Source organism: Silurus aristotelis, assembly GCF_946808225.1.
Source record: "Silurus aristotelis genome assembly, chromosome: 15".
Taxonomy (NCBI): Eukaryota; Metazoa; Chordata; class Actinopteri; order Siluriformes; family Siluridae; genus Silurus; species Silurus aristotelis.
Window position 1 is genome coordinate 2578388 of NC_139588.1, and position 27264 is coordinate 2605651.

Here is a 27264-nt window from a genome sequence, read left to right on the forward strand (position 1 = left end):
GCACATTGTTTTACTTTGGGGTCCTAGAGGGACAACATATTTCAAATTAGAGCCATGGTAGCACAACGTAATTTGAATTAGAGTCATAGTTGGCCAACATAAGTTGAATTATAGTTATAGCAGCACTACATAATTAGCATTCGAGCTATAGTAGCAGTACAGTGTTTAACATCAGGGCCCTAGCAGCATAACATAATTTGTATTAGAGCCATAGTAGCACAACATAGTTAGCATTAGAGCTACAGTAGTAGAACAATGTTGTGCTACTATGACTTTAATTCAAATTGTGTTGTGCTACTAGGGCCAACCCATAGTTGGCCCACATGATTTGTATTGGAGTCATATCAGCATTACATAGTTAGCATTAGAACTACAGTGGCACATCAGTGTTTAACATCAGGGCCAGGACAGCACAGCATGAATTGAATTTGGGCCAAAGTAGCGGAACAGTGTTTCCCACTAGGGCCATAACAGCACAACATGATTTGAATTAGAGCCATAGTAGCAGAGCATCATTTGGATTAGAGTCCTAGTAGCACAACATAATTAGCACTAGAGCTGTAGTGGCAGCACAGTGTTTCACATCAGGGCCCTTGCAGCACAACCGAATTTGAATTAAAGTCATAGTAGCACAACATTGTTCTGCTACTATGGCTATAATGCTACCTTTGTTGTGCTGGTAGGTCCGTGACGTGAATCACAGTTAGCATTAGAGCTATAGTAGCAGTACAGTGTTTCATATTAGGGCCCTAGAGGCACAACATATATTAACTTAGAGCCATAGTTGGCCCACATGATTTGTATTGGAGTCATATCAGCGTTACATAATTAGCATTAGAGCTACAGTGGCACATCAGTGTTTAACATCAGGGCCAGGACAGCACAGCATGAATTGAATTTGGGCCACAGTAGCGGAACAGTGTTTCCCACTAGCGCCATAGCAGCACGCCATAATTTGAATTAGAGCCATAGTAGCACAACATAATTTGAATTAGAGTCATAGTTGGCTAACATAATTTTAATTAGAGTCACATCAGCACTACATAATTAGCATTAGAGCTACTGTAGCACAACAGTGTTTGACATCAAGGCCCTAGCAGCACAACATATTTTAAATTGGAACTACAGTAGCACGCCATCATTTGACCTAGAGCCATAGTTGGCCAAAATAATTTGAATTAGAATCAAAGTAGCGCAACAGAATTATCATTAGAGCTATAGTTAAAGAACATTGATCCAGATCAGGGCCAGCGCAGCACAACATACTTCCATTCAGAGGCATAGTAGCACAACAGAATCTGAATTAGGGCTATAGTAAAACAACATAATTTGAATTTGGGCCATGGCCGCACGACATAATTTATATTACTGCCATAGTGGCACAACATCTTTTGAATTAGAGTCATAGTAAGACTACATAGTTAGCTTTAGAGCTGTAGTAGTACAACAGTGTTTCACATTAAGGCCATAGCAGCACAACTTCATTTGAGTTTGGCTTAGTGCAGCACAAAGGTATTCAGCGTTAGGGTTAGGATTACCACTTTTCAATTGAGGGTTACCTCCCGTGGGCTCACCACCTGCAGGAGGGACCGTAAGGACGGTGCTGTGAGGATTGGGCAGCAGTCGAAGGCGGGGGTCTGCTTAGACTGCTGCCCCCGCGACCCGAATTACGGATAAGCGGGAGAAAATGAATGAATGAATGAATGAATTGAGGGTTAGAGCGGCCTGAATTGAACAGGGTAAGGGTTAGTGCTGTTCGAATTAGGGTTAAAGCAGCCTGAGTGACATGGAATTAGGGTTAGGGTTGGCACTGTTCGATTTAGGGTTAGCGCAGCCTGAATGACATGGAGTTAGGGTTAGGGTTGGCACTGTTCGAATTAGGGTTAGCGCAGGCTGAATGACATGGAATTTGGGTTAGGGTTAGAGTTAGCACTGTTCGAATTAGGGTTAGCGCAGCCTGAATGACATGGAGTTAGGGTTAGGGTTGGCACTGTTCGAATTAGGGTTAGCGCAGCCTGAATGACATGGAGTTAGGGTTAGGGTTGGCACTGTTCGAATTAGGGTTAGCGTAGCCTGAATGACATAGAGTTAGGGTTAGGGTTGGTGCAGCCTGAATGACATGGAGTTAGTGTAAGGGTTGGCACTGTTCGAATTAGGGTTAGCACAGCCTGACCTGATTGGAATTAGGGTTAAGCGGGCAACGAGGCACACCTGTCGGCCTGGGACTACTAGAGCACGGGGCCATGCACGAGGCGCGCCAGGCCTAGTGGTGAAGACCAGACGATGACAAAGACATAGGGAGTCCGGCTGCGGGAGGCACACGGGGAGTTTGCACACCTGCTCCATACACTAACACGTGCTTCACACAGCCCACAAGAGCCAGCGTTCCCAATACTACGCACAGCATTCACACACTGCCAATGCGTCAGACACATTGACAAGGCTCGCCGTTCACGTGAAACACACGCTGTTCCGCCGACATGGATGTAACTCACCCCTTTTTACACTGCACTCTGCACAAAATGCGCCGAGCGCCGGCTCGAGCGCCAGGCGCGCGGTGCACTTCCGTGCAAAACGAGAGCGACCACTGCTCTCTATTCGGCCATGACGGGCCTCGCGGAACACTTGCAAGCCCGTACGCGCGAAATGTGTGCATAATAGCGCGGGATCTTGTCTTCGGCGTCTTATTTACGACGAGAAACGCTGCGAGAAAACACACTCGCGAGCGTGTCGCGGAAGCGGCGGCTGCCCGGTTGAGTCTACAACGTTCTCATGCTCGGTTTTAAGACCGGCCCACCAGCAGAGGGGCGGGAGGTTTCTGTGTGTTACACAGCGTATACAGAGTCTGACTCGCACTGAGATACTACAGATACTAGAGAGATGGCAGAAGTTGCTCCCGCGCCCGCCGCCGCGCCGGCTAAAGCGCCGAAAAAGAAAGCAGCGTCGAGGGCCAAGAAAGCCGGCCCCAGCGTCGGCGAGCTCATCGTCAAAGCGGTTTCCTCGTCCAAGGAGAGGAGCGGTGTGTCGCTCGCCGCCCTGAAGAAAGCCTTGGCCGCCGGCGGATACGACGTGGAGAAGAACAACTCCCGCGTCAAGCTCGCTGTCAAGGGTCTCGTGTTGAAGGGAACTCTTCTACAGACCAAAGGGACCGGCGCGTCTGGCTCTTTCAAGCTAAACAAGAAGCAGACCGAAGCCAAGAAGCCCGCAAAGAAGACCGCAACTAAGGCGAAGAAGCCCGTCGCTGTTAAGGCGAAGAAACCCGCCGCGGCGAAGAAGCCCAAGAAGGTGGCGGCCAAGAAACCTGTTGCCGCCGCCAAGAAGTCCCCGAAGAAGGCAAAGAAGCCCGCAGCGGCTGCTAAAAAAGCCACCAAGAGCCCGAAGAAAGCGAAAAAGCCGGCGACTCCTAAAAAAGCAGCCAAGAGCCCCAAGAAAGCAAAGACCGTGAAGCCCAAAGCGGCGAAGCCCAAGGCTGCAAAGGCGAAAAAGACAGCGCCCAAGAAGAAGTAAACATGTTTGTTTGTTTATTTCATCTCTACCTTAACTAAACGGCTCTTTTAAGAGCCACCTATATTTTCCCCCAAAGAGCAACATTTTGAATCCTCCCATGATGAAAGTGAACGCGAATACAAGATAGGGATTTATGACATATGGATACGCAAACTATGTAGTAGTTATAAAGATGCTTATGATTATATGATATATGTGTCGTTGTACACATTTCACATGAATGTTGTTTCCTGATACCTGTGTCTCCCATGAGCGCGCGCTCAATCCTCAGTCACACACACAGACACACACACACACACACACACACACACACACACACAGAGACTATTAGGGAAGGGGAGGTGTGTGTGTGTGGGGGGGGTTGTTAGGCTAAGGCTGAATGAATGTCACCATTTGTGCATTTGTGATTGGATGTTGATCACATGGTGTTCTAAACCAATGAGAGAGTGGCTGTGTTGCCTATATCACTGAGTTTTCAGCGCGAAGCGTTCACTATTATCGACTTGTTCCTTGAACAAATCTGATATACAGCAAAATGAGTGGAAGAGGCAAAACCGGTGGCAAAGTCAGGGCCAAGGCCAAGACTCGCTCATCCAGGGCAGGACTGCAGTTTCCTGTAGGCCGTGTGCACAGGCTTCTGCGTAAAGGCAACTACGCTGAGCGCGTCGGTGCCGGCGCTCCCGTTTACCTGGCGGCTGTGCTGGAGTATCTGACCGCTGAGATTCTGGAGTTGGCTGGTAACGCTGCCCGTGATAACAAGAAGACTCGTATCATTCCCCGACACTTGCAACTCGCCGTGCGTAACGATGAGGAGCTGAACAAACTGCTCGGCGGAGTGACCATCGCTCAGGGTGGTGTGCTGCCTAATATTCAGGCTGTACTTCTGCCTAAGAAGACTGAGAAGGCTGTCAAGACCAAGTAAAGTCGTCCAATGCTGTGTTTGTCAGTACCCAAAGGCTCTTTTAAGAGCCACCCACTTTGACTCAAAAAGTGCAAGTTTGTTACTTTGTGTATATAATTGTATTCATTCTAGAAAGTTGCACCCAAGAGAATCACATTTAATAGAGCCCATTGGAATAGTCTAATAATCATGCCATTCTCATTAGTGACTTAGAAGCATAAATATAACGAAGTATTTTTAATTTTTTTCTAAATTGCGACGGCCGTCTTTGTGTAACTATAGAACAGAGGAAAACAGTGCTGTGCAAGAGAGCCGAGGGAGGGTGGGGAGGATGGATGGATGGGGTGGGGTGTTCAAACTGTGGCGCTGACTAGGTCTAAGCCAATAATCGTCGAGTGACGTATAGCGATCGATCCAATGCAAGACGAGAGGTTTCGAGACGCCCAATGAACGCGAGGCGTCGTTCAGGCTTAAAAAGCCAGCGTTTGCTAGCGCTTTTTATTCTGTTTTTCTTCCGCGAAGTGCACAGCTCAACGCTATGGCAAGAACTAAGCAGACTGCCCGTAAATCCACTGGTGGCAAGGCGCCCAGGAAGCAGCTCGCCACCAAGGCTGCTCGCAAGAGCGCTCCGGCTACCGGCGGCGTGAAGAAGCCTCACCGTTACAGGCCCGGCACCGTGGCTTTGAGAGAGATCCGTCGCTATCAGAAGTCTACTGAGCTGCTCATCCGCAAGCTGCCCTTCCAGCGCCTGGTGAGAGAAATTGCTCAAGACTTCAAGACTGACTTGCGTTTCCAGAGCTCCGCTGTAATGGCTTTGCAGGAGGCGAGCGAGGCATACTTGGTCGGCCTGTTCGAGGACACCAACCTGTGCGCCATCCACGCCAAGAGAGTGACCATCATGCCCAAGGACATTCAGCTGGCCCGCCGTATTCGCGGAGAGCGCGCTTAAACAATAACTCTGTCCAGTATACACAAAGGCTCTTTTAAGAGCCACCTCATTGTCTCAGTAAAACGAGCAAGTTTATACCGTGGTTGTTTTAAACAAATGATGATTACATATATATATATATAAACTAGTTATTAGAATGGAGTGCTTCAGGAAACCTCTAATTTTGTGGATCTGTCGCTGAGCATTTTGTGTATTTTATTATAGATTATTTTAATACTTGGCTACAGTAATAATATTAATAATAATAAATGCAAACAGAAGGTCGCTTGCTGTTCTGCACGGAGCGTGACTGCCATCTTGTGGCCAAAGTGTCACCTCCCATTCTCGTGTTATCGTTTGTATTCTAAGGGAGACAAAAAAACAAACAAAACAATAAATTGCATTCATCATAGTATTAATTCTCTCACATATAACTTTAGTATGCTGACTACGATTCTGACCATTTAAACATGGTTTTTATGCGTTAGGAACAATTTGACATAACATTAATCTAAAGCACTGTATGTATGTTCTCTTTCGTTGTCGTGTATATATGTCCAAACCTGACCACACACACACACACACACACACACACACATGTATATGTGTATATGTATTTGTGTGGGAAAATGTGCAATACCAACAGCAACACAATGAAATGAATGAATAGTGGCCCTCTCCAAGTACTCATGGACACTAGTGTAATTTTATATTATATTTTAGATTAGATTTATTGTTGACTTTATTGTCATTGTGCAAGATACATGTACAGAGCTAAGAGAATGCATTTAGCATCTGCTCAGAGGTTCGTTAGATAGATAGAAATATATATCTGTATATACATGAATGTGGCAGGATGTACAGTAAGGTATATACAGATACACATAAATATAATAGTAGTGCAGATGGAAGTGAGGCACAATATGTGTAGAGAATGCGGAGTATACAAAAAACAATATGTAACATTTACATATACAGTGCTTATACAGTGATCTAACGGTGTAGTGTAGAGTTCAGTGTGGTGATGGTGGATGGAAATAAAGCTGTCCCTGATCCTGCTGGTTCTGGTGCGTATGTTTCTGTATCTCGATCTTGATGGATGGAGGTTAAACAGTTTGTGACTGGGATGTGAAGGGTCCTTGATGATCTTGTGAGCTCTGCACAGACAACTGCTGCGCACTTTGTTCTGTAACTACTAGTTCAACGGTAAAAGACCTGGGAGTTATTTTAGACAGCAACTTATCTTTTAAAAATCACATCAATCAAGTTACAAAAACAGCCTTCTTTCACCTTAGAAATATTTCCAAGCTAAGAAATATGTTATCTATATCTGATGCAGAGAAGCTCGTCCATGCGTTTATGACCTCTAGAATAGACTACTGTAATGCATTACTAGGTGGATGTCCTGCGTCATTAATAAATAAGCTTCAGTTAGTTCAGAATGCGGCAGCAAGAGTTCTTACTAGGTCAAGAAAATATGATCATATAACCCCAATCTTATCGTCCCTACATTGGCTTCCTGTTAGGTTTCGAATAGACTACAAACTACTGCTACTCACTTATAAAGCACTAAATGGTTTGGCTCCCATGTATCTATCCAGTCTTTTAACTCGCTACAATCCGCCACACTCCCTGAGATCTCAAAACTCTGGGCTTCTAGTAGTTCCTAGAATAGCAAAGTCCACTAAAGGCGGTAGAGCATTTTCACATTTAGCTCCTAAACTCTGGAATAGTCTTCCTGACAGTGTTCGGGGTTCAGATACACTCTCCCAGTTTAAGTGTAGATTAAAAACATATCTTTTTAGCAAAGCCTACACATCACACACATCACACACATCACATCATAACCTTGTGCTCCAGAATACATGATCACATGCACATTATCAATTTGTGCTGTTAATATCATGAACAGCAGCTACGCTAATTCCTCTCCACTGCTTCTCTCTCTCTCCCCATCCCGAGGCATCCTGAGGTTTGGCCAGCTCCAGTCACGTCCCACCTCGTGAAGATTATGGACCTATGGATGATCATGGAGAAGTAGATGCCGAGTGTTTAAAGGCCCTGGCATGGAGAAGCTGATGCTGGATCTATGATGATCACAAATTGTTCTGTATTGTTGAAAGATTTATGATCAAACTCTTAATGTCACCCATATGAGGATGGGTTCCCCTTTGAGTCTGGTTCCTCTCAAGGTTTCTTCCTCATATCATCTAAGGGAGTTTTTCCTTGCCACTGTCGCCACGGCTGCTCATCAGGGACAAACGCACACCATTCACCTTCACTGTTGTTTTCTGTAAAGCTGCTTTGAGACAATGTCTGTTGTGAAAAGCGCTATACAAATAAACTTGACTTGACTTGACTTGACCTTTCCAGACAGTGTTTCTTGTGAATGTTCTCCAAGATGGGGAGCTGAGTGCCAATGATTCATTGGGAGATTTTTATTTTCCATTTTATTTTATAGGGCCTGGAGCAGTGCAGTTGCTGTACCACACAGAAATGGTACAGCTGTAGAAGTTCTCCAGTATCCTGTAGCACAGACAGGACTTTTAAAGTGTCCTCAGCAATCACAGGCGTTGTTGAGACAAGTCAAGAGGTCAGGTCAAGAAGCTTTTATTGTCATTCCAACCATATATAGCTGACGCAGTACACAGTGAAATGAGACAACGGAACCTTCGCATCCCAGCCCTGATGCTACATTAAACAACAATTCCAGAAACAGAACACACAGGGCTGGTAAGTGTCCTTGCCACATAAAGTGCATGTGTGCAACCTGGTGCAAACAGTGCAAAGACAACACAAGACAGTGCAAGACAACACAAGTCAGTGCAGGACAATCCATAAAACACATAATAGCTCCGCCAGTGAACCTGTTGTGACAAGACAAATTGAACAAAATTGAAGAGTAGCAAAAATGTAAAGAAAAAGAAAAAGTGTTCTGCAAAGGAGCAATATAGCAGCAGTTCAGAAAGGATGTGCAAGAAACGCATTTAAAAAGTTTCTGGTATTGAAGTGATGTAATATGAGTGGTACTAAAGTCATGGGTGTGCGAAGTAGAGAGAAGAGTTCAGTGACCAGGTGAGATCCTCGAAGATAAGGACTTGAAGTAACTTGAGGCTGAATTCACACTCCACAACATCTCTGTTGGTGTGAATTACTAGGCGCTGGATCTCCTCCCTGAAAGTCGTCTCATCTTTACCTCTGATCAGGCCTACCATTCGTGGTGTCATCAGCAAACTTGATGATGCTTTCTAAGGCCTAGGCAGGTAAGCACTCATTAGTGGAAAAGTGAATATAAGTAAGGGTACAATACGCATCCCTGAGTGTGGGACTGGAGGAGGTGAAGGTGTTCAAGCAAGTCCAGGGTCCAGTTACAGAGATGTGTGCTGATGCCAAGCTGTTGACAGGGCTAACTGTAGTATAAGCTCAGCTAAATTCAACAAACAACCTGCTGAAATGAGAGAGAGAGAGAGAGCGAGAGAGAGAGAGAGAGAGAGAGAGAGAGAGAGAGAGAGAGAGAGAGAGAGAGAGAGAGAGAGAGAGAGAGAGAGAGAGAGAGACACATGTTATTCTAATGTGACATTATTGACTCTCACTCTGTTTCTCTCTTCAAATTGTAACACAGTACAAATATACCGACACTTTCCAGGATATTGTGCAACATTGGACAAAAGAAGAGATTTGGGAAGAGCAAGAAATAAAAAACAAACAAACAAACAAACACACGCACACACACAAATATTCAAATGATCTAGGAACTTGTGACTATAGTTATGGGCACTAGTGCAATTTGATATATATGACGTGTTCTACTGGCCTATTAGATAAACACGAAGCGAGACAAAAAGGGACTCACAGTTCATTTTAGGAAGAAACCCTGTATACCCTTAAACACTAGTATGAAATGTTTTTGGACTAATTTTTTAAGGTTTAATTTGTGAATGTTGTTTGTTTGTTTGTGTGTTTGTTTTTTCTGATCTCATCTCAAACTTTTAATGCGAAACCTTAGAGTAAATGGCTGTTCCATACACAATAATCACACAAAATGATGTGAGCATCAATTTCTTTAATCTACATTTTTCTGCAACATGTAAACATTGCCACACGATGGCAGTCAAGCTCTACAACGTCCACCGAACTCTGCCTTTATTAGAAATATCCCTGTATACCCTTAAACACTAGTATGAAGTGTTTTTGGTCTTTTTTTTTTTTTTCTTTTTTTTTTTTTCTTCAAGTGTAATTCGTGTATGTTTGTTTGTTCTGATCTCATCTCAGACCCAATTCTTCTACTACATCTACTACTACTACTAACAACCATGATCCTAATAATTATTCTTAGTAAGTTGAGGAATGAGTTAAGAATAGGGTTTGATGAATACCATAAATAATTAATAATAATGATCGCTTAAGGCAGCATGGTGTGTAGTTCTGCATCGGTCTTGACTGCTATTGTGTGACCAAATCTAGAAAGTGCACATTCCTCTCTACCTTTTGTTGATTACCGAAGTCAAGTCAAAGGAATTGTTCACTTTATCAAATGATGCCTGTCTACACTACATGGTACGTTATTAGGAAATATAAACAGAGATATATAGCATACACTGCATTTCCTATTCAGGTGAGCACTCAGTGAGCATACACACTCTTTGTGACAGTGGAGCAGTTACCAAGAAAAATGTGTTGTGATGCGCTAAGTTCTAGAATAATAGTTTGATTGACAGTCTGTACAAGTCAGCGTGACACTGTCCAAATACATAAAGACCTTACTGCATATTTTGCAGCATAGGTAAAAGATGCACACACTCCTAGACAAAGTGTGTGGCCCTGTCCATATACTTCTGGACACTAGTGCAGATTGCGCACTGGGTTTGCTCAGCTTGTCAGCTCCTGCTGTGGTGGAATGATGTTCACGAATGATTTGTGAGTTCCTGTTCCTGCACTCGTATTTGCATCTGCATATATGTTTTCTCAATAAAGGAACATTTCTCCCTTTTTTAAGGTGCCATCAAAATATTTGTGCTGTAGAAGTGACTGTGTATCTGAAGCATCATCTGTCTCTGAAACTTCGTCCTATTGAATTGGATAAATAATATACATATATTTACTCAATGTTCTACAGCCCATGTAGGTACACACAATGCTCACTCATTCTGATGCTTGATGCAAATATTACCATAATCTCCTGGTCTATGTGAGAGATGTATGGATAACTGACTACTACTACTACTACTACTACTTCTACTACTAATACGACTACTACTATTGCTACTACTGCTAATGCAAAAGTACCACATTAATAGAAATGAGAATAATGCTTGTTAATATTAATAATAATCATGGGCCATTCCTACAATAGTCATGCTATATTTCTTGTGTGTTGAAAAGTATAGTACAAGATTAACGCTACTACTACTACTACTGGTAGTGGTGTAAGCAGGGCAGTGGTAGTCCAGTGGTTAAGGCTCTGGGTTACTGATCACAAGGTCAGCGGTTCCCCAGCACTGCCAAGCTACCACTGTTGAGCCCTTGAGCAAGGCACTGGTTGAGCCCTTGAGCAAGGCGTTTAACACCACCGTATAAACATATATCCGGTCTGATCTACGAGGAGACTCGTGGTGTACTGAAGGTGTTCTTGCAGAACGTCATCCGCGATGCAGTCACATACACCGAGCATGCGAAGAGAAAGACCGTCACCGCTATGGATGTGGTGTATGCCCTGAAACGCCAGGGACGCACTCTTTTTTACGGCACTTAGCCCTATCAGCTCCAGGGGCGCTGTACCATGGCTGACCCTGCGCTCTGACCCCAGCTTCCAGATGAGTTGGGATATGCGAAAACCTTTTAATTGCATATGTACAGTAGCTCAATATTTTGTCCCCCATCAGGTTTACACCTTTTTGGTCAGTAGTGGCACAGTGTGTAAGTAACTGAAAGCATAGTGTGTGCAATATTTTGTATTCCTCATGATGATAAAAGCCTACTTAATGCAACAAGAACTGCAATTTGATTTATACTTCTACTGGAATAAAAATTGCAACTGAGTCAAAACAGTTTTTCTAATTATAATTCTCAATTCAAATATTTGTGTGTTGAACTGCATTGAGTGTACCATGCTGTGAGCAAAAACCAAATTAAATCAATTCCACTACATGACTATTACTATTTCTATATCACTATGTTTGTGTGGACAAAAAGCCTGAGGAAGTACAAGACTCTAGCATGTTAACGGCTGTGGCGTTTCGCTTTGAAGACATTGTTTTGTGTGATCGTTAGTTTTAGGTCCGCCCCCTCGCCTGTTCTCAACTAGGTCCTGTGGAGAGAGAATAAATAGGCGGGCATTGCGCGGGCCTTCTTTATTGAGCAGCTTGACTTTGTGAAAGCAGCACCATGTCTGGAAGAGGAAAGGGTGGTAAGGGACTCGGTAAAGGAGGCGCTAAACGCCATCGTAAGGTTCTGCGCGATAACATCCAGGGTATCACTAAGCCGGCTATCCGCCGTCTGGCTCGCCGTGGTGGTGTTAAACGTATATCCGGTCTGATCTACGAGGAGACTCGTGGTGTACTGAAGGTGTTCTTGGAGAACGTCATCCGCGATGCAGTCACATACACCGAGCATGCGAAGAGAAAGACCGTCACCGCTATGGATGTGGTGTATGCCCTGAAACGCCAGGGACGCACTCTTTACGGCTTCGGCGGTTAAACGCTTACCTACCAAATAACGTGAACACAACGGCTCTTTTAAGAGCCACCCAAATATTACAAAATGAGCTATTGTTTCTTTTTCTGTGTGTGTGTGTGTGTGTGTGTGTGTGTGTGTGTGTGTGTGTGTGTGTGGCGGAGAAGGGGAGGAAATAACTATTTTCTCAAGTGTATGTGAATAATGTAATTTGGAATAATTATAGATATATTCTAATAAGATAAAATGTTGCACAAGCACTACAGTTTTGTCTCAAAGTCTCTCTCTCTCTCTCTCTCTCTCTCTCTCTCTCTATATATATATATACTTCATATTTGCGTGTGCGTGTGCGCGCACAAAACGGCGGGCAGGGAAACAAAGCGTAGCTCAGGGGCGGGGGAGAGGGAACGAGAGAGGATGGGACGAGGGCGGAGCCTTGTATGATGAGGTTTGGATTTGTGACCAATAATACGACTCCTTTCCCTTGTACGTACTTACAATGCAGGTCTGTAAATAGAGAGGCGGCGAGGCGGTCCTTTTTCATTCTCTCGCAGTTTCCTCGAGAAGCAGCATTATGCCTACTGATCCAGCAAAGACCGCGCCCAAGAAGGGCTCCAAGAAGGCTGTCACGAAGACGGCCGGCAAAGGAGGCAAGAAGCGCAGAAAGTCAAGGAAGGAGAGCTACGCTATCTACGTGTACAAGGTTCTGAAGCAGGTGCACCCTGATACCGGCATCTCTTCTAAGGCTATGGGCATCATGAATTCCTTCGTAAACGACATTTTCGAGCGCATCGCCGGTGAGTCTTCTCGTCTCGCTCACTACAACAAGCGGTCCACCATCACTTCCAGGGAAATCCAGACCGCCGTGCGCCTGTTGCTTCCCGGTGAACTTGCAAAGCATGCCGTGTCCGAGGGCACAAAGGCCGTCACCAAGTACACCAGCTCAAAGTAAAGCGTGTTAACGCCGTCTTTAAGATAAAAACCAACGGCTCTTTTAAGAGCCACCCATTTTTTCATACAAAGAGCGGTCTTCTTTACGGGGGCAGCAATTCTCCCCGCCCGCTGACTATGACCTTTTGTATAACGAGGTAAGTAAACAAACCTTAGCATTAGAGATACAGTAGTACAGCATCATTTAAATTATAGTCATGGCAGCATTGCATAATTAGCATTAGAGCTATATTTGCAGAACAGCACAACATAATTTAATTTTGAGCTATATTTGCACATCATCTTTTGAATTAGGGCCATAGTCACACAACCGTGTTTCCCATCAGGGCCCTAGCAGCACAACATAATTTGAATTAGAACCATAGTAGCACAGCATTATTTGAATTGGAGTCATAGTAGCACACCATTGTTCTGCTAACTGTTGTGCTACTATGACTCCAATTCAAATAATGTTGTGCTACTAGGGCCCTGGTGGGATACACTGTTCTGCTCCTATAGCTCTAATGCTAACGGTATTTCACATCAGGGCTATATAGCAGTGCAACATAATCTGAATTATAGTCATAACAGCACTGTGTAATTAGCATTAGAGCTATAGTTGCAGAACAGTGTTTCACACCAGGGCCCTAGAGGCACAACATATTTTAAATTAGAGCCATAGTTGGCCAACATAATTTGAAATATAGTCATAACAGCACAACATAATTAGCATTAGAGCTATAGTAGCAGTACAGTGTTTCACATAAGTGCCCTAGCAGCACAACGTAAATTGAATTAGAGTCATAGTTGGCCCACATGATTTGTATTGTCATAACGGCATTACATAATTAGCATTAGAGCTATAGTAGCAGCACGGTGTTTTACATCAGGGCCCTAGTGGCACAACATATTTTAAATTAGAGACATAGTAGCAAAACATGATTTAAATTAGAGCCATAGTTGGCCAACATAATTTGAAATATAGTCATAGCAGCACAACATAATTAGCATTAGCGCTATAGTAGCAGTACAGTGTTTCACATCAGGGCCCTAGCAGCATAACATAATTTGTATTAGAGTCATAGTAGCACAACATTGTTAGCATTAGAGCTACAGTAGCAGAACAATGTTGTGCTACTATGACTCTAACTCAAGGTATGTTGTGCTGTTAGGGCCCTGATGTGAAACACAGTTAGCATTAGAGCTATAGTAGCAGTATAGTGTTTCACATCAGGGCCCTAACAGCACAACATAACTCGAGTTAGTCATAGTAGCACAACATTGTTCTGCACAACATTGTTCTGCTACTATAGCTAACTATGACTCTAACTAAAGTTATGTTGTGCTGCTAGGGCCCTGACGTGAAGCACAGTTAGCATTAGAGCTACAGTAGCAGCACAGTGTTTCAAATCAGGGCCCTAGAGGCACAACATATTTTAAATTAGAGCCATAGTTTGCCAACATAATTTGAATTATAGTCATAGCAGCACTACATAATTAGCATTAGATCTATAGTAGTAGTACAGTGTTTCACATCAGGGCCCTAGCAGCACAACATAATTTGTATTAGAGCAATAGTAGCACAACATCGTTTAAATTAGTCATAGTTGGCCAACATAATATGAATTATAGTCATAGCAGCACAACATAATTAGCATTAGAGCTATAGTAGTAGTACAGTGTTTCACATAAGTGCCCTAGCAGCACAACATAATTTGTATTAGAGTCATAGTAGCACAACATAGTTAGCATTAGAGCTATAGTAGCGCAACGTACTTTGAATTAGTCATATCAGTACTACATAATTCTCATTAGAGCTACAGTAGCACAACAGTGTTTTACATCAGGGCCAGGACAGCACAGCATAAATTGAATTTGGGCCACAGTAGCGGAACAGTGTTTCCCACTAGGGCCATAACAGCACAGTTGGCCAAGATCATTTGGATTAGAGTCATAGTAGCACTACATAATTAGCGCTAGAGCTATAGTAGCAGCACAGTGTTTCACATAAAGGCCCTAGAGGCACAACATATATTAACTTAGACCCATAGTTGGCCCACATGATTTTTATTGGAGTCATATCAGCGTTACATAATTAGCATTAGAGCTACAGTGGCACATCAGTGTTTAACATCAGGGCCAGGACAGCACAGCATGAATTGAATTTGGGCCACAGTAGTGGAACAGTGTTTCCCACTAGGGCCATAACAGCACAACATGATTTGAATTAGAGCCATAGAAGCAGAGCATCATTTTGCTTAGAGCCATAGTTGGCCAAGGTCATTTGGATTAGAGTCATAGTAGCACAACATAATTAGCACTAGAGCTGTAGTGGCAGCACAGTGTTTCACATCAGGGGCCTAGTAGCACAACACAATTTGAATTAAAGTCATAGTAGCACAACATTGTTCTGCTACTGTAGCTCTAATGCTACCTATGTTGTGCTACTATGGCTCTGATTCAAATTATGTTGTGCTGCTAGGGCCCTGATGTTGAACACTGTGCTGCCACTACAGCTCTAGTGCTAATTATGTTGTGCTACTATGACTCAGAGCCATAGTTGGCCAAGGTCATTTGGATTAGAGTCATAGTAGCACAACATAATTAGCACTAGAGCTGTAGTGGCAGCACAGTGTTCAACATCAGGGCCCTAGCAGCACAACATAATTTGAATTGGAGCCATAGTAGCAGAGCATTATTTGACTTAGAGCCATCATTCGCCAATATCATTTGGATTAGAGCAATAGTAGCAGCACATAGTTAGAGCCATAGTTGGCCAACATAAATCGCATTATAGTCATAGCAGCACAACATAATTAGCATTGGAGCTATAGTAGCAGCACAGTATTTCACATCAGGGCCCTAGCAGCACAACCGAATTTGAATTAAAGTCATAGTAGCACAACATTGTTCTGCTACTATGGCTATAATGCTACCTATGTTGTGATGGTAGGTCCCTGGTGTGAATCACAGTTAGCATTAGAGCTATAGTAGCAGTACAGTGTTTCACATCAGTGCCCTAGAGGCACAACATATATTAACTTAGAGCCATAGTTGGCCCACATGATTAGTATTGGAGTCATATCAGCATTACATAGTTAGCATTAGAGCTACAGTGGCACATCAGTGTTTTACATCAGGGCCAGGACAGCACAGCATGAATTGAATTTGGGCCACAGTAGCGGAACAGTGTTTCCCACTAGGGCCATAGCAGCACGCCATAATTTGAATTAGAGCCATAGTAGCACAACATAGTTAGCATTAGAGCTAATGTCCAGGTTTTTTTTTTTTTTTTTACCTCAAATTTCAAAAACCTCAAAAACTCAGAACTCGTCCATTGTTATAAAAAATAAATATAAAAAAGGACAAAAATTTTAACTTTATTTAAAAACTTATTCACGACATCCTTCATTTAGTCAGATATTAAAAAATAAATCCACCGAGAAATAAATATTAAACATTTATTTTTACTGATTAAAATCTGGCATGAAGCACAGGTCCGACAAGTAAAAACCATCCGTGTGGAAACAGAGCAAAATTACCAAAAGTACCGCTCGACGACAAGTTGCAATGTCTCATATCACCACTAGATGGAGGCATTTTACTACTACAAAAATCGCCGATGTTTAGATTTATTTTTTTTATTTTACCTCAAATTTCATTAAAATTACATTTAAATTGTACAAATCTGTTATAATCTATATAACCATATTTCTAATAATAATAATAATAATAATAATAATAATAATAACAATACTAATGATAATAATAATAATAATAATAAATCTAATAATGTATCTTGTATATCTAAAAATCTAATTAAATCTAATTTAATCTAATCTAAATCTAATAATGTATCTTGCTACAGGGCAGGTCTTGTGATGACGTCACATAATGGGCGCTACATAATCAGTACATGTCCCGCCCCTTATCATATATGATTGGCTAGAACATTAAGCAACTCATGCGCTGATTGGACAGTTTACATACATACTAACCAGTGGCTGATAATCACAAGGCAAAAAGTTCACTTATTTTGCATCTTATATGTTCCAACAGAATATTGTGAGGGACACATATGCTGCAATAAACACATACAAAATGCATAATATGAATGTATTTTTAATCATATATGTTCTATAAGTCCTACATATGACTAAAACCTTATAGATGTTCATGATGTAAAAACACAGGGAAAGATAATTGAATATGAAATCTGTACTTCACTCATGACTTTGCTCTTATCTTCACCTACGTGTGGTCTTTATGCCTATAGTCAATAATAGTCAATATTTTTGATTTAACTTTGATTATTTACAACAATATGTTCTGAATTGTTACAAACAACAATGAATGTAAACACATGGTCTCATAATATCATTGCTGTCAACTGCAAAGGTTAATGATATTTTGACAGTAGATCCTCGAACCAGCTTCTGCACTGTACAGTTTCCACATTTTTCTGACTGCATATAGGCGATGTTGGTCATCACTGACACAGAGAAGGTATGAAAACATAAAAAATACTGCCATCTTTTAATATAAAAAAAGAGTTGTTCATTTTCTTTGTCTTTGTATATGTTTGGCTGTGAATGACTTCTCCATTGACAAATCTTCTGTTGTAGTAGCTGCCAGTAGACGTCACGGGTACATCTAGCAATGCATGTAATGTGTTCATATCATTTTCAGACACAGGACTAATCTTTGGCACTCCAAGTGCAGTCACTCTGTCATATCTAGCACAGATCCTTATGTGATGTTTACTGGAGGTCATTTCTATGTAGAATGATTTTATTTCAGGTGAGACATCAGGATACAGCAGGATAGCTATGTAACATTTCCATTTGCCCTGTCTTAGCACTCTACACAGGGGACTTAAAAGATACAGCAGGCCTTAGCTATGCGTGGCAATGCACAAGACCATGCTACTCTTTTGTAAATCTGCTGAAGTACTGCATTACTGATTTTTACTTGCTTAAGCAAGTAGCCATTATAATTCTCAAACATGAAATCAGACTGGGCATAGAGAGGACCCACATTCTCAACACTTTCTCAAATGCAGGAGCACATTGTAGGTCATCTGATCTTCACCATACAAAGACTGAACTGATTTAACATAAAGCTCCAGAGCCTCATGAGCATGGTCAATATCTTCTTGACAAATGTCTGAACCTAGCAAAATGTACATGTAAAACCCAGTGGCAAAGATACTTGTTTGGACATTTCCCCCTCAGGACTGGCAAACTGTAATATTAAAGCCATTTCTGCCATTTGGGAGCTTTCCAAAACCTACGCTCAACAATAGACCGTGGGATTCAGGAAAAAAAGCTTGGAAGCTTGATTGCTAAAAGATTTTCATCTACTCTTGAATTGTTCAAACCAGTATACCATGGTTGACTGTAGCTTTTAGAATTAAACCATGAAGTGGCTATTAGCAGCCAAACCCTCAGCAACACACGATACATGTAATCAGGGACCACACCATTGATCAGGTGAAAATTGGGTCCACAATTAGAGATGCCCCTTTTATGACCAAAATGCTCTGTTTGTTATTTTTGCCAATCTCACCTATTTGCACAGTTGTGTTGTGATCTCTAAGGTCTGGCATCTCCTCCAAACAAGGATACACTCGCACAGTCCCAGTGCCTTTTCTCACTTGAACACCTGGATGAAGACTGTTTGAAATTTTGCAGCAAAGGTCGTGCAACAGCATCACATACAGCACTTAATGCATAGACCTTTGTGGTTTTAATTAATTAATCTACTGGATCTTGCCATTAAGGTCTAGTTTGTCCAAGAATTTAGCATTCCTCCACAAAAGGTTTGGTCATTGTAAATCTTTTTGAATTCATTCTCCAGAAGAGCTTTAAATGGATCCCTCAATGGTATACAAATAAAAAACTGACCGAATTCTACACTTTGTCTCACAGTTTGTGTTGATGAGCAAATCTGGCATTTTAATCCACTGTCCTTAGACACTGAAAAGCCAATGTAAGAGCTGCAAATGCCACAATAATGAGGATATTCTGATTTGTAGACAAAACCAATTTAAACACCTTTTCTAGAATGTACTTGCTACGTGGGACGCTTGCAGCATCCCCACTAAATAACCTTAACAGCTTCAGTAAGTCGTCCATTAAAGCCCCTCTTACATTGTGCTTCATAGGAAAGCAACTATGTTCATCCAACTGGTATCTGTGACATGGTTATTTGAGAAACCTGACGTGGCCCAGTTGATATTCAATAACAAATGGAAAAAGAACAAAATAAGGATCATATTTAAAGTATTTACTAAAAGATTTGTGTTAAGCTTTAATGTTGATCTACTTATTTTTAAACTCGACAACATTGCATTCCGCTATGTCCTGAATTACGCATCACATCTTACGTTCAGTTTATCTACACATTTAGAGACGTACAAAATGTGTGTATGTAACAAAATGTGAACCAAAATGACATACAAATTTCCTTATTTACCTGCACCTCTGATGAAGTCCCCTCTTCTGCACTTTCTGATGGATGAGACACAGGGCTGTAACCCTTAAAAGACTTATAGAAGATATACGAGTTGAACTATAATAGAAAATATAGCAATAAAAACATGTAGAAATGTAGCTAAAATAGAAATATGAAAATGTTTACCTGTATTTTTTTGAATATAGACTCCTCAGTCCTCAGTGAAAGATTAACCTGGATTAGGGGACAAAATGAACTGATAAATGTGAATATGAAGAGAATGTTATTTAAGAAATAAAGATTCAAGTATTAAAAGATGGTTCTTTTCGACGGAGGGAAACTCACATTAGTGTTTGATGATCGTGACTGTTTGTCGACATCCTCAACAGCAATTTGGTAAATCACAGTGATGAATTTAAGTTTAAATCCAAACCCAATGTGTAATTAAAGAAACTCTTTAGACAAAACTGACAGTCCAGTAGATGCATTAAGAACAGAATTTAGTAAAGATTTAGACTAAGATTTAGTTTGATACTGAATGATGGTGTTTTCTTCTAAATATTGATCAGTTGACTTTTAATTGGTCTTTATCTAAATTGTCCTACAGCTTTATTTTGTATTTTCTTGGTAAAATCAATGGTAAAAACTTATTTTTATGATTTTCACACAAGTGTGTTGTGGCATTGTGCTTACAATTGCAGTTGTGTCAAAATCTATTGTTTAGTACATGGTATTATTATTAACCCAAACCAAGACAGACATCTTTTATTATTGTTCTTTACAAACAAAAAAAATTGTACACTTCTGCAAAGCACTTCCTGTGTGAAGTCCAATCAACACATCTGTTTCCGATTTAGCGAGTTAGAGAAATGTAAACAATGTGTGATTCTACTCAAGAAGTTCAGTATGAGTGCTCTACTGGGATTATAGGAACTTGTGTTATGTCTTTCAACCATTCACAATGTGCAGAGTGTGTGGCGACCCCTAATGGGAGAAGCCAAAAGAAAGTAAATTTGTTGATGCTTTACACATACAAGAACTGAACTTCACCTTCTTCTATAAAAACCTCTTGCTGTTTTGTTTTTCTGTATTTCTTCAGATGGATGTGCACAAAGGACTGTGTCGAAGGAAATGAACTTGTATTTTTAGAATGCTCTAAACAGGTATGAGACAGGTATGAGGTGTGAGGTATTATGGGAGTGTGAGTGTATTATAAACATTATAACATAAATACTTTCCTCAACCCTATTAAACCCAAGTCCTCTTCACCTCACCTACATCAGTACCTGACTTTACTAAGACCCTTCTGTCTGAATGAGCACAAAACTAAACAAACACAATCCATAATCTAGTGGAACATCTTTCCAGAGAGGGAAGCTTATTATAAGAGCAAATGGAGACTGAATGTGGAATGGGATGTTCAAAAATCACATATAAATCTTATGGCCTGGTGTCCACAAACTTTTAGCAATATAGTGTATAGATTAAGCATATTTATATGTGGAATCTTGTTTAATTTGACATCACACTGCATTATTAATTCATCATTTATGGCATGTCTTTTTACTCAACTTCAAACAATCTGATCTTGCTTAAAATTACATCTGAGATATAGAAAGTAATGTGTATAGTAAGGTGTTTATGCATGTTAATGCATGCAGAGCTTTGTTTTAGTATTTGTACATTTACTGCATGTATTTGAACATTCTTCGGGGAACAAGTTGGTGTGGTGGGGATTGGCTGGACCTGGGAGAGTTTTTCTCTGTGTATGTATTTGAATTGTTTTGTCTATTTTGCTTTATGTACAGTAGTTTCTGTCTATTTGTTAAGGACCCCCTTGAGAACTAGATGGTTCATCTTAAGTGGTTTATCCTTTCAATCAACTTACAGAAATATGAGCAAAATGAATCACCTTTTTGAATGAAAATAAAAGTGCATTACTGTGAGAGACGTGGGGCATGGCCTGAAGTACTTGGGTTGAGGCTGAAACCATAGATCTTAGGACTAAAGGAAATACATTGGCTAATAAAACAGATTCTGTCATAGAAGGTGTTTCATTTTATTAACTGTTTCCACATAAATAGCTCTGAGCTCTTTCCTGTTTGCAGTGGTGATGGACAGGTTGAAGGACAAGGTCAGACAGGAGTCTCCATGGACTATGTTGTTTGTGGAGGATATTGTGATTTGTGGTTGGAGTAGGGAGTAGGTGGAGAAGAGCCTGGAGAGGTGGAGGTGCACGCTGGAGAAAAGGGGAATGAAAGTCAGTAGGAGTAAGACAGAGTACATGTGTGTGAATGAGAGGGAGGGCAGTGGAGGGGTGCGGTTGCAGGGAGAAGAGGTGGAGAAGGTGGGGAAAATATATATTAGTATTAAGATGGGCCTTATACTAGTTCTCTAAACACACATTCCTATGTTATCTGTTCAATGTCTATACAATCTTTATGATGTGAGCATGTAAGGTACACGGAATGTCTTTGTCTGGACTCACACATCTCTGGTTACTGTGTCTTCTTACCCAATCAGAATCAGTTTTAGCTCAGGGGTTTTACAGAGTCTACTGTGTATATATATATATATATATATATATATATATATATATATATATATATATATATATATATATATATATATATATATATATATATATACAGAGTGAGGACAATAAGTATTTGAACACCCTGCTATTTTGCAAGTTCTCCCACTTAGAAATCATGGAGGGGTCTGAAATTGTCATTGTAGGTGCATGTCCACTGTGAGAGACATAATCTAAAAAAAAAATCCAGAAATCACAATATATGATTTTTAAACTATTTATTTGTATGATACAGCTGCAAATAAGTATTTGAACACCTGTCTATCAGCTAGAATTCTGACCCTCAAAGACCTGTTAGTCTGCCTTTAAAATGTCCACCTCCACTACATTTATTATCCTTAATTAGATGCACCTGTTTGAGGTCATTAGCTGCATAAAGTCAGCTAACGACCTGTCCACCCCATACAATCAGTAAGAATCCAACTACTAACATGGCCAAGACCAAAGAGCTGTCCAAAGACACTAGAGACAAAATTGTACACCTCCACAAGGCTGGAAAGGGCTACGGGGAAATTGCCAAGCAGCTTGGTGAAAAAAGGTCTACTGTTGGAGCAATCATTAGAAAATGGAGGAAGCTAAACATGACTGTCAATCTCCCTCGTGGGGTCTTAATGATCCTAAGGAAGGTGAGAAATCAGCCCAGAACTACACGGGAGGAGCTGGTCAATGACCTGAAAAGAGCTGGGACCACCGTTTCCAAAGTTGCTGTTGTTATACACTAAGACGTCATGGTTTGAAATCATGCATGGCACTGAAGGTTCCCCTGCTTAAACCAGCACATGTCCAGGCATGTCTTAAGTTTGTCAATGACCATTTGGATGCTCCAGAGGAGTCATGGGGGAAAGTCATGTGGTCAGATGAGACCAAAATAGAACTTTTGGGTCATAATTCCACTAAACCTGTTTGGAGGAAGAAGAATAATGAGTACCATCCCAAGAACACCATCCCTACTGTGAAGCATGGGGGTGGTAGCATCATGCTTTGGGGGGTGTCTTTCTGCACATGGGACAGGGCGACTGCACTGTATTAAGGAGAGGATGACCGGGGCCATGTTTTGCGAGATTTTGGGGAAGAACCTCCTTCCCTCAGTTAGAGCATTGAAGATGGGTCGAGGCTGGGTCTTCCAACATGACAATGACCCGAAGCACACAGCCAGGATAACCAAGGAGTGGCTCTGTAAGAAGCATATCAAGGTTCTGGCGTGGCCTAGCCAGTCTCCTGACCTAAACCCAATAGAGAATCTTTGGAGGGAGCTCAAACTCTGTGTTTCTCAGCGACAGGCCAGAAACCTGACTGATCTAGAGAAGATCTGTGTGGAGGAGTGGGCCAAAATCCCTCCTGCAGTGTGTGCAAACCTGGTGAAAAACTACAGGAAACGTTTGACCTCTGTAATTGCAAACAAAGGCTCCTGTACCAAATATTAACATTGACTTTCTCAGGTGTTCAAATACTTATTTGCAGCTGTATCATACAAATAAATAGTTTAAAAATCATACATTGTGATTTCTGGATTTTTTTTTTAGATTATGTCTCTCACAGTGGACATGAACCTACAATGACAATTTCAGACCCCTCCATGATTTCTAAGTGGGAGAACTTGCAAAATAGCAGGGTGTTCCACAGTCTGAAGCTATTTCAGACCATTATCTCATCTCTTTTAAAATTTGCCTCAGTCATTGCATTACTACTTCACCACGTTATCGTGTTAAGCGTACTTTCACGTCAGCTACAGCAGCGCATTTTAATAACAATCTTCCAGAAATTACGATATTAGATAGATCTCCGTCTGACCCTGCAGAGCTCGACTGGGCCACTGAACACCTAGAATCAATGTTACGTTATACCCTAGATGATGTAGCTCCTCTTAAGACCAAAATGATCAGGGAGAAAAAATTAGCACAGTGGTATAATGATCATACACGCACCTTAAAACAGACCACTCGAAAATTAGAACGGAAATGGCGTCAAACAAAATTACAAGTATTTCAAATAGCATCGAAGGAGAGCCTCCTAATTTATAGAAAATCTCTTAGTGCTGCTAGATCAGCATATTTCTCCACCCTCATAGAAAATAACAAGCATAATCCTAGATTTTTATTCAGCACGGTAGCAAAATTAACAGGGAATAAAAGCACTGCACTCACATGCACACCATTAATAGGTAGTAATGATTTAATGAACTTTTTTAATAATAAAATTGAAAACATCAGGCAAAAAATCCAAACGATTAATATAAATCCAAATTATTTTACAAGTAACCCTGTAGACAGCAGTGTAATTATAACAGACAATCAATTACAAAGTTTTACTCATATTCACGAGAATGACTTAATTTCATTAATTTCCTCATCAAAATCATCAACCTCCATTCTCGATCCCTTGCCTACAAGTTTCTTTAAACAGATAATTCCAGAGGTAAACCTGTTTTAAAAATAATAAACTCTTCCATTAGCACTGGTTTTGTACCAAAATCCTTTAAACTGGCAGTTATCCACCCCCTAATTAAGAAACCTGACCTTGACCCATGTCAGCTGTCCAACTACAGACCAATATCAAATCTCCCCTTCATAGCCAAAATTTTGGAAAAGGTTGTAGCACAGCAGTTATGCTCACACCTACTTATGAATAACATTTTTGAAATGTATCAGTCAGGAGTTTGGCCTCATCATAGCACACAGACGGTGCTAGTTAAGGTGGTAAATGACCTGTTATTGGCCTTTGATCAGGGTTTTGTCTCTTTACTTGTTTTGCTCGACCTTAGTGCAGCTTTTGACACCATTGATCACACTATACTACTTGCTAGACTTGAGAACGTTGTTGGAATAAAAGGGAACAGCTCTCTCTTGGCTCAGGTCTTATTTGACTGATCCCTATCAGTTTGTTGATGTAAATGGTGAGTTCTCCACACTCTATGAGGTAAAGTTTGGTGTTCCTCAAGGATCTGTCTTAGGCCCACTGCTTTTCTCTTTATATATGCTGCCTCTTGGTGAAATCATTCATAAACATGGGATTCGCTTCCATTGCTATGCTGATGACACACAGCTGTATATTTCAGCAAAGCCAGATGAGCGAGATCAGCTTAACAATGTTGAGAAGTGTGTAAAGGACATTAGACAGTGGATGCTTAATAACTTTCTTCTGCTCAACTCAGATAAGACAGAAGTACTTTTACTAGGACCACATGCAGCTAGAAGTAAACTTTCCGATTACGTAGCATCTCTGGATGGTGTTTCTGTTTCAGCATGTACGGCTGTCAAAGACCTTGGTGTGATTATTGATTCGAGTCTTTCCTTTGAGTCTCACGTGAATAATATTACCAGGATTGCCTTCTTTCACCTTAGAAATATTGCTAAAATTAGAAATATGATGTCATTACAGGATGCAGAAAAACTAGTTTATGCTTTTGTTACATCTAGATTAGACTACTGTAACGTTTTACTGTCCGAGTAAGTGCATAAATAAGCTTCAGTTAGTTCAGAATGCAGCAGCAAGAGTCCTCACTAGATCTAGGAAATATGACCACATCACCCCTGTTTTAATCAGTCTACACTGGCTCCCACTCAAATCTCGCATTGATTATAAAATATTACTACTGACGTATAAAGCACTTAACGGTCTCGCACCGCAGTATCTGAGTGAACTTCTCTACCAGTATGATCCTCCACGCCTACTTAGATCAAAAGGTGCTGGCTATCTGTTGGTTCCTCAAATAATGAAGACTACAGCAGGGGGCAGATCTTTTTCTTATAAAGCCCCACAGTTATGGAACAACTTTCCAATCAGTGTTCGGGACTCAGACACAGTCTCAGTGTTCAAGTCGAGGTTGAAAGCTTATTTATTTAGTCAAGCCTTTTATCAGTAGATTTTTCTTAGATAAAGGAGCAGATCTGGAGGGAGCATGGATATAGAGTGTTTGGTGAACACTCTATATTTGTATGCTGTCGTCCCCTCACATTCACACGTTCACTCGGGTTTGTTGACGGTGGTGTGGTGGGTCGTCTCTTATCCCAGAGATCCCTCATGTCTGTGTTACCTTCTGGTTCTCCCTTTTAGTTATGCTGCCATAGCGAGTCTTGCCGGAGTCCAAACTGCACAGTAACATTAACTTTCATACACCAATAGGGACACCTAATAATCCATATCCTTATCTTCCCGTCTCTCTCTCTCTCTCTCTCTCTCTCTCTCTCTCTCTCTCTCTCTCTCTCTCTCTCTCTCTCTCAGTCGAGTTAAACATGCTCCTGAGGCTCCAGTGACCACTGTTCCTGCCCCTCTCCCCTCCGTGGAACTTCACACTTCTGTGCAGCTTGGGACAGTCTCTCATCAACACCTTGGGTGGTTCCATGTAATTCCGGAGTAGAACGGGTGCTTTGAGGATGGATTGGACTGTAGTTGGTGTCGGCGGTCTGCTTTAAATGGACATTTGGTGCAACCCAGATGAGGATGGGTTCCCTCTTGAGTCTGGTTCCTCTCAAGGTTTCTTCCTTATGCCATCTCGGGGAGTTTTTCCTTGCCACAGTTGCTCATCAGGGACAAACATACTTACAAAGAACATATTTACGTTTAATCAACACATTATCTGTGTAAAGCTGCTTTGAGACAATGTTCATTGTTAAAAGCGCTATACAAATAAAAATGAATTGAATACTTGCATAATCGTGAAGTTAGTGCACAAGAGGCAGTGTATAGGTTGACAAATATGCATTTAAAGGAGTGTTCCAGAAATGTTCAGTTTATTCCCACAGGTGATTCAGTTCGTATGAGTTTACCATTGCAAGTTCTTACATTTGCAAGTTCTACATTGCAAAAGTTGCAGTCGCAAATTTTAATAAGTGAAGAGATGTGGATGAAAAGTTTGGTTGATCGTTACAAGAATAGACCACGTCAGAGTGTTTTTGACGATATGTGCTTAGCCACATTTGCGTCTGAGTATCGTATTACATCTTAAGGTCAGTCTCCCAATGAAATGACATTAGATAATAATCTTGGTTTCATTGTTACAAAAAACACATTCAGCCTGCAGTTGTTCGTTATGCACGATTTTCAGTGACTAAGAGTCCTGAAAAGTTTTACCAAAGTATACTGCAATTGTTTTCTCCTTATCGTGCAGATACGGAACTAAAACCAGAGGGATATACTACTTATGAACACTTTTATAAAGAAAGTGTTTAGGTAATGGATTAGTCAAATTGGTTTAAAATGTAGTCAATAAAAACAGAGCATTATTTGAAAAGGATGCAGACGTGTTGGATACCGCACACAATACTGTTAATACTGAGG

The 27264-nt window shown here is 41.1% G+C and overlaps 4 protein-coding genes and 3 pseudogenes across 7 annotated transcripts in view; 6 read left to right on the forward strand and 1 right to left on the reverse strand.

Annotated features, from left to right (window-relative positions):
• The window catches only part of LOC310738041 (uncharacterized protein), a 924051-nt gene that overhangs the window by 524970 nt on the left and 371817 nt on the right, over nt 1-27264 (forward strand). The window lies entirely within an intron of this gene.
• The window catches only part of LOC310738273 (NLR family CARD domain-containing protein 3-like), a 360476-nt pseudogene that overhangs the window by 73030 nt on the left and 260182 nt on the right, over nt 1-27264 (reverse strand). The window lies entirely within an intron of this gene.
• LOC310738155 (histone H1-like) lies at nt 2850-3507 on the forward strand (the record flags this gene model as incomplete). The annotated part of the gene is made up of 1 exon (XM_083563150.1): nt 2850-3507. The coding sequence occupies exon 1, from the start codon at nt 2881-2883 to the stop codon at nt 3505-3507; it is 627 nt and encodes a 208-aa protein (XP_083419276.1). The 5' UTR covers nt 2850-2880.
• On the forward strand, nt 4043-4480 carry LOC310738215 (histone H2A pseudogene; annotated as a pseudogene). Its single transcript has one exon. The product of its transcript is annotated as a histone H2A pseudogene (transcript).
• On the forward strand, nt 4894-5402 carry LOC310738181 (histone H3.2). The gene has a single exon (XM_083563181.1). It carries the CDS (start codon nt 4947-4949, stop codon nt 5355-5357), a length of 411 nt encoding a protein of 136 aa, XP_083419307.1. The 5' UTR covers nt 4894-4946; the 3' UTR covers nt 5358-5402.
• On the forward strand, nt 11721-12032 carry LOC310738266 (histone H4; the record flags this gene model as incomplete). The annotated part of the gene is made up of 1 exon (XM_083563250.1): nt 11721-12032. The coding sequence occupies one exon, from the start codon at nt 11721-11723 to the stop codon at nt 12030-12032; it is 312 nt and encodes a 103-aa protein (XP_083419376.1).
• On the forward strand, nt 12575-12960 carry LOC310738232 (histone H2B pseudogene; annotated as a pseudogene). Its single transcript has one exon. The product of its transcript is annotated as a histone H2B pseudogene (transcript).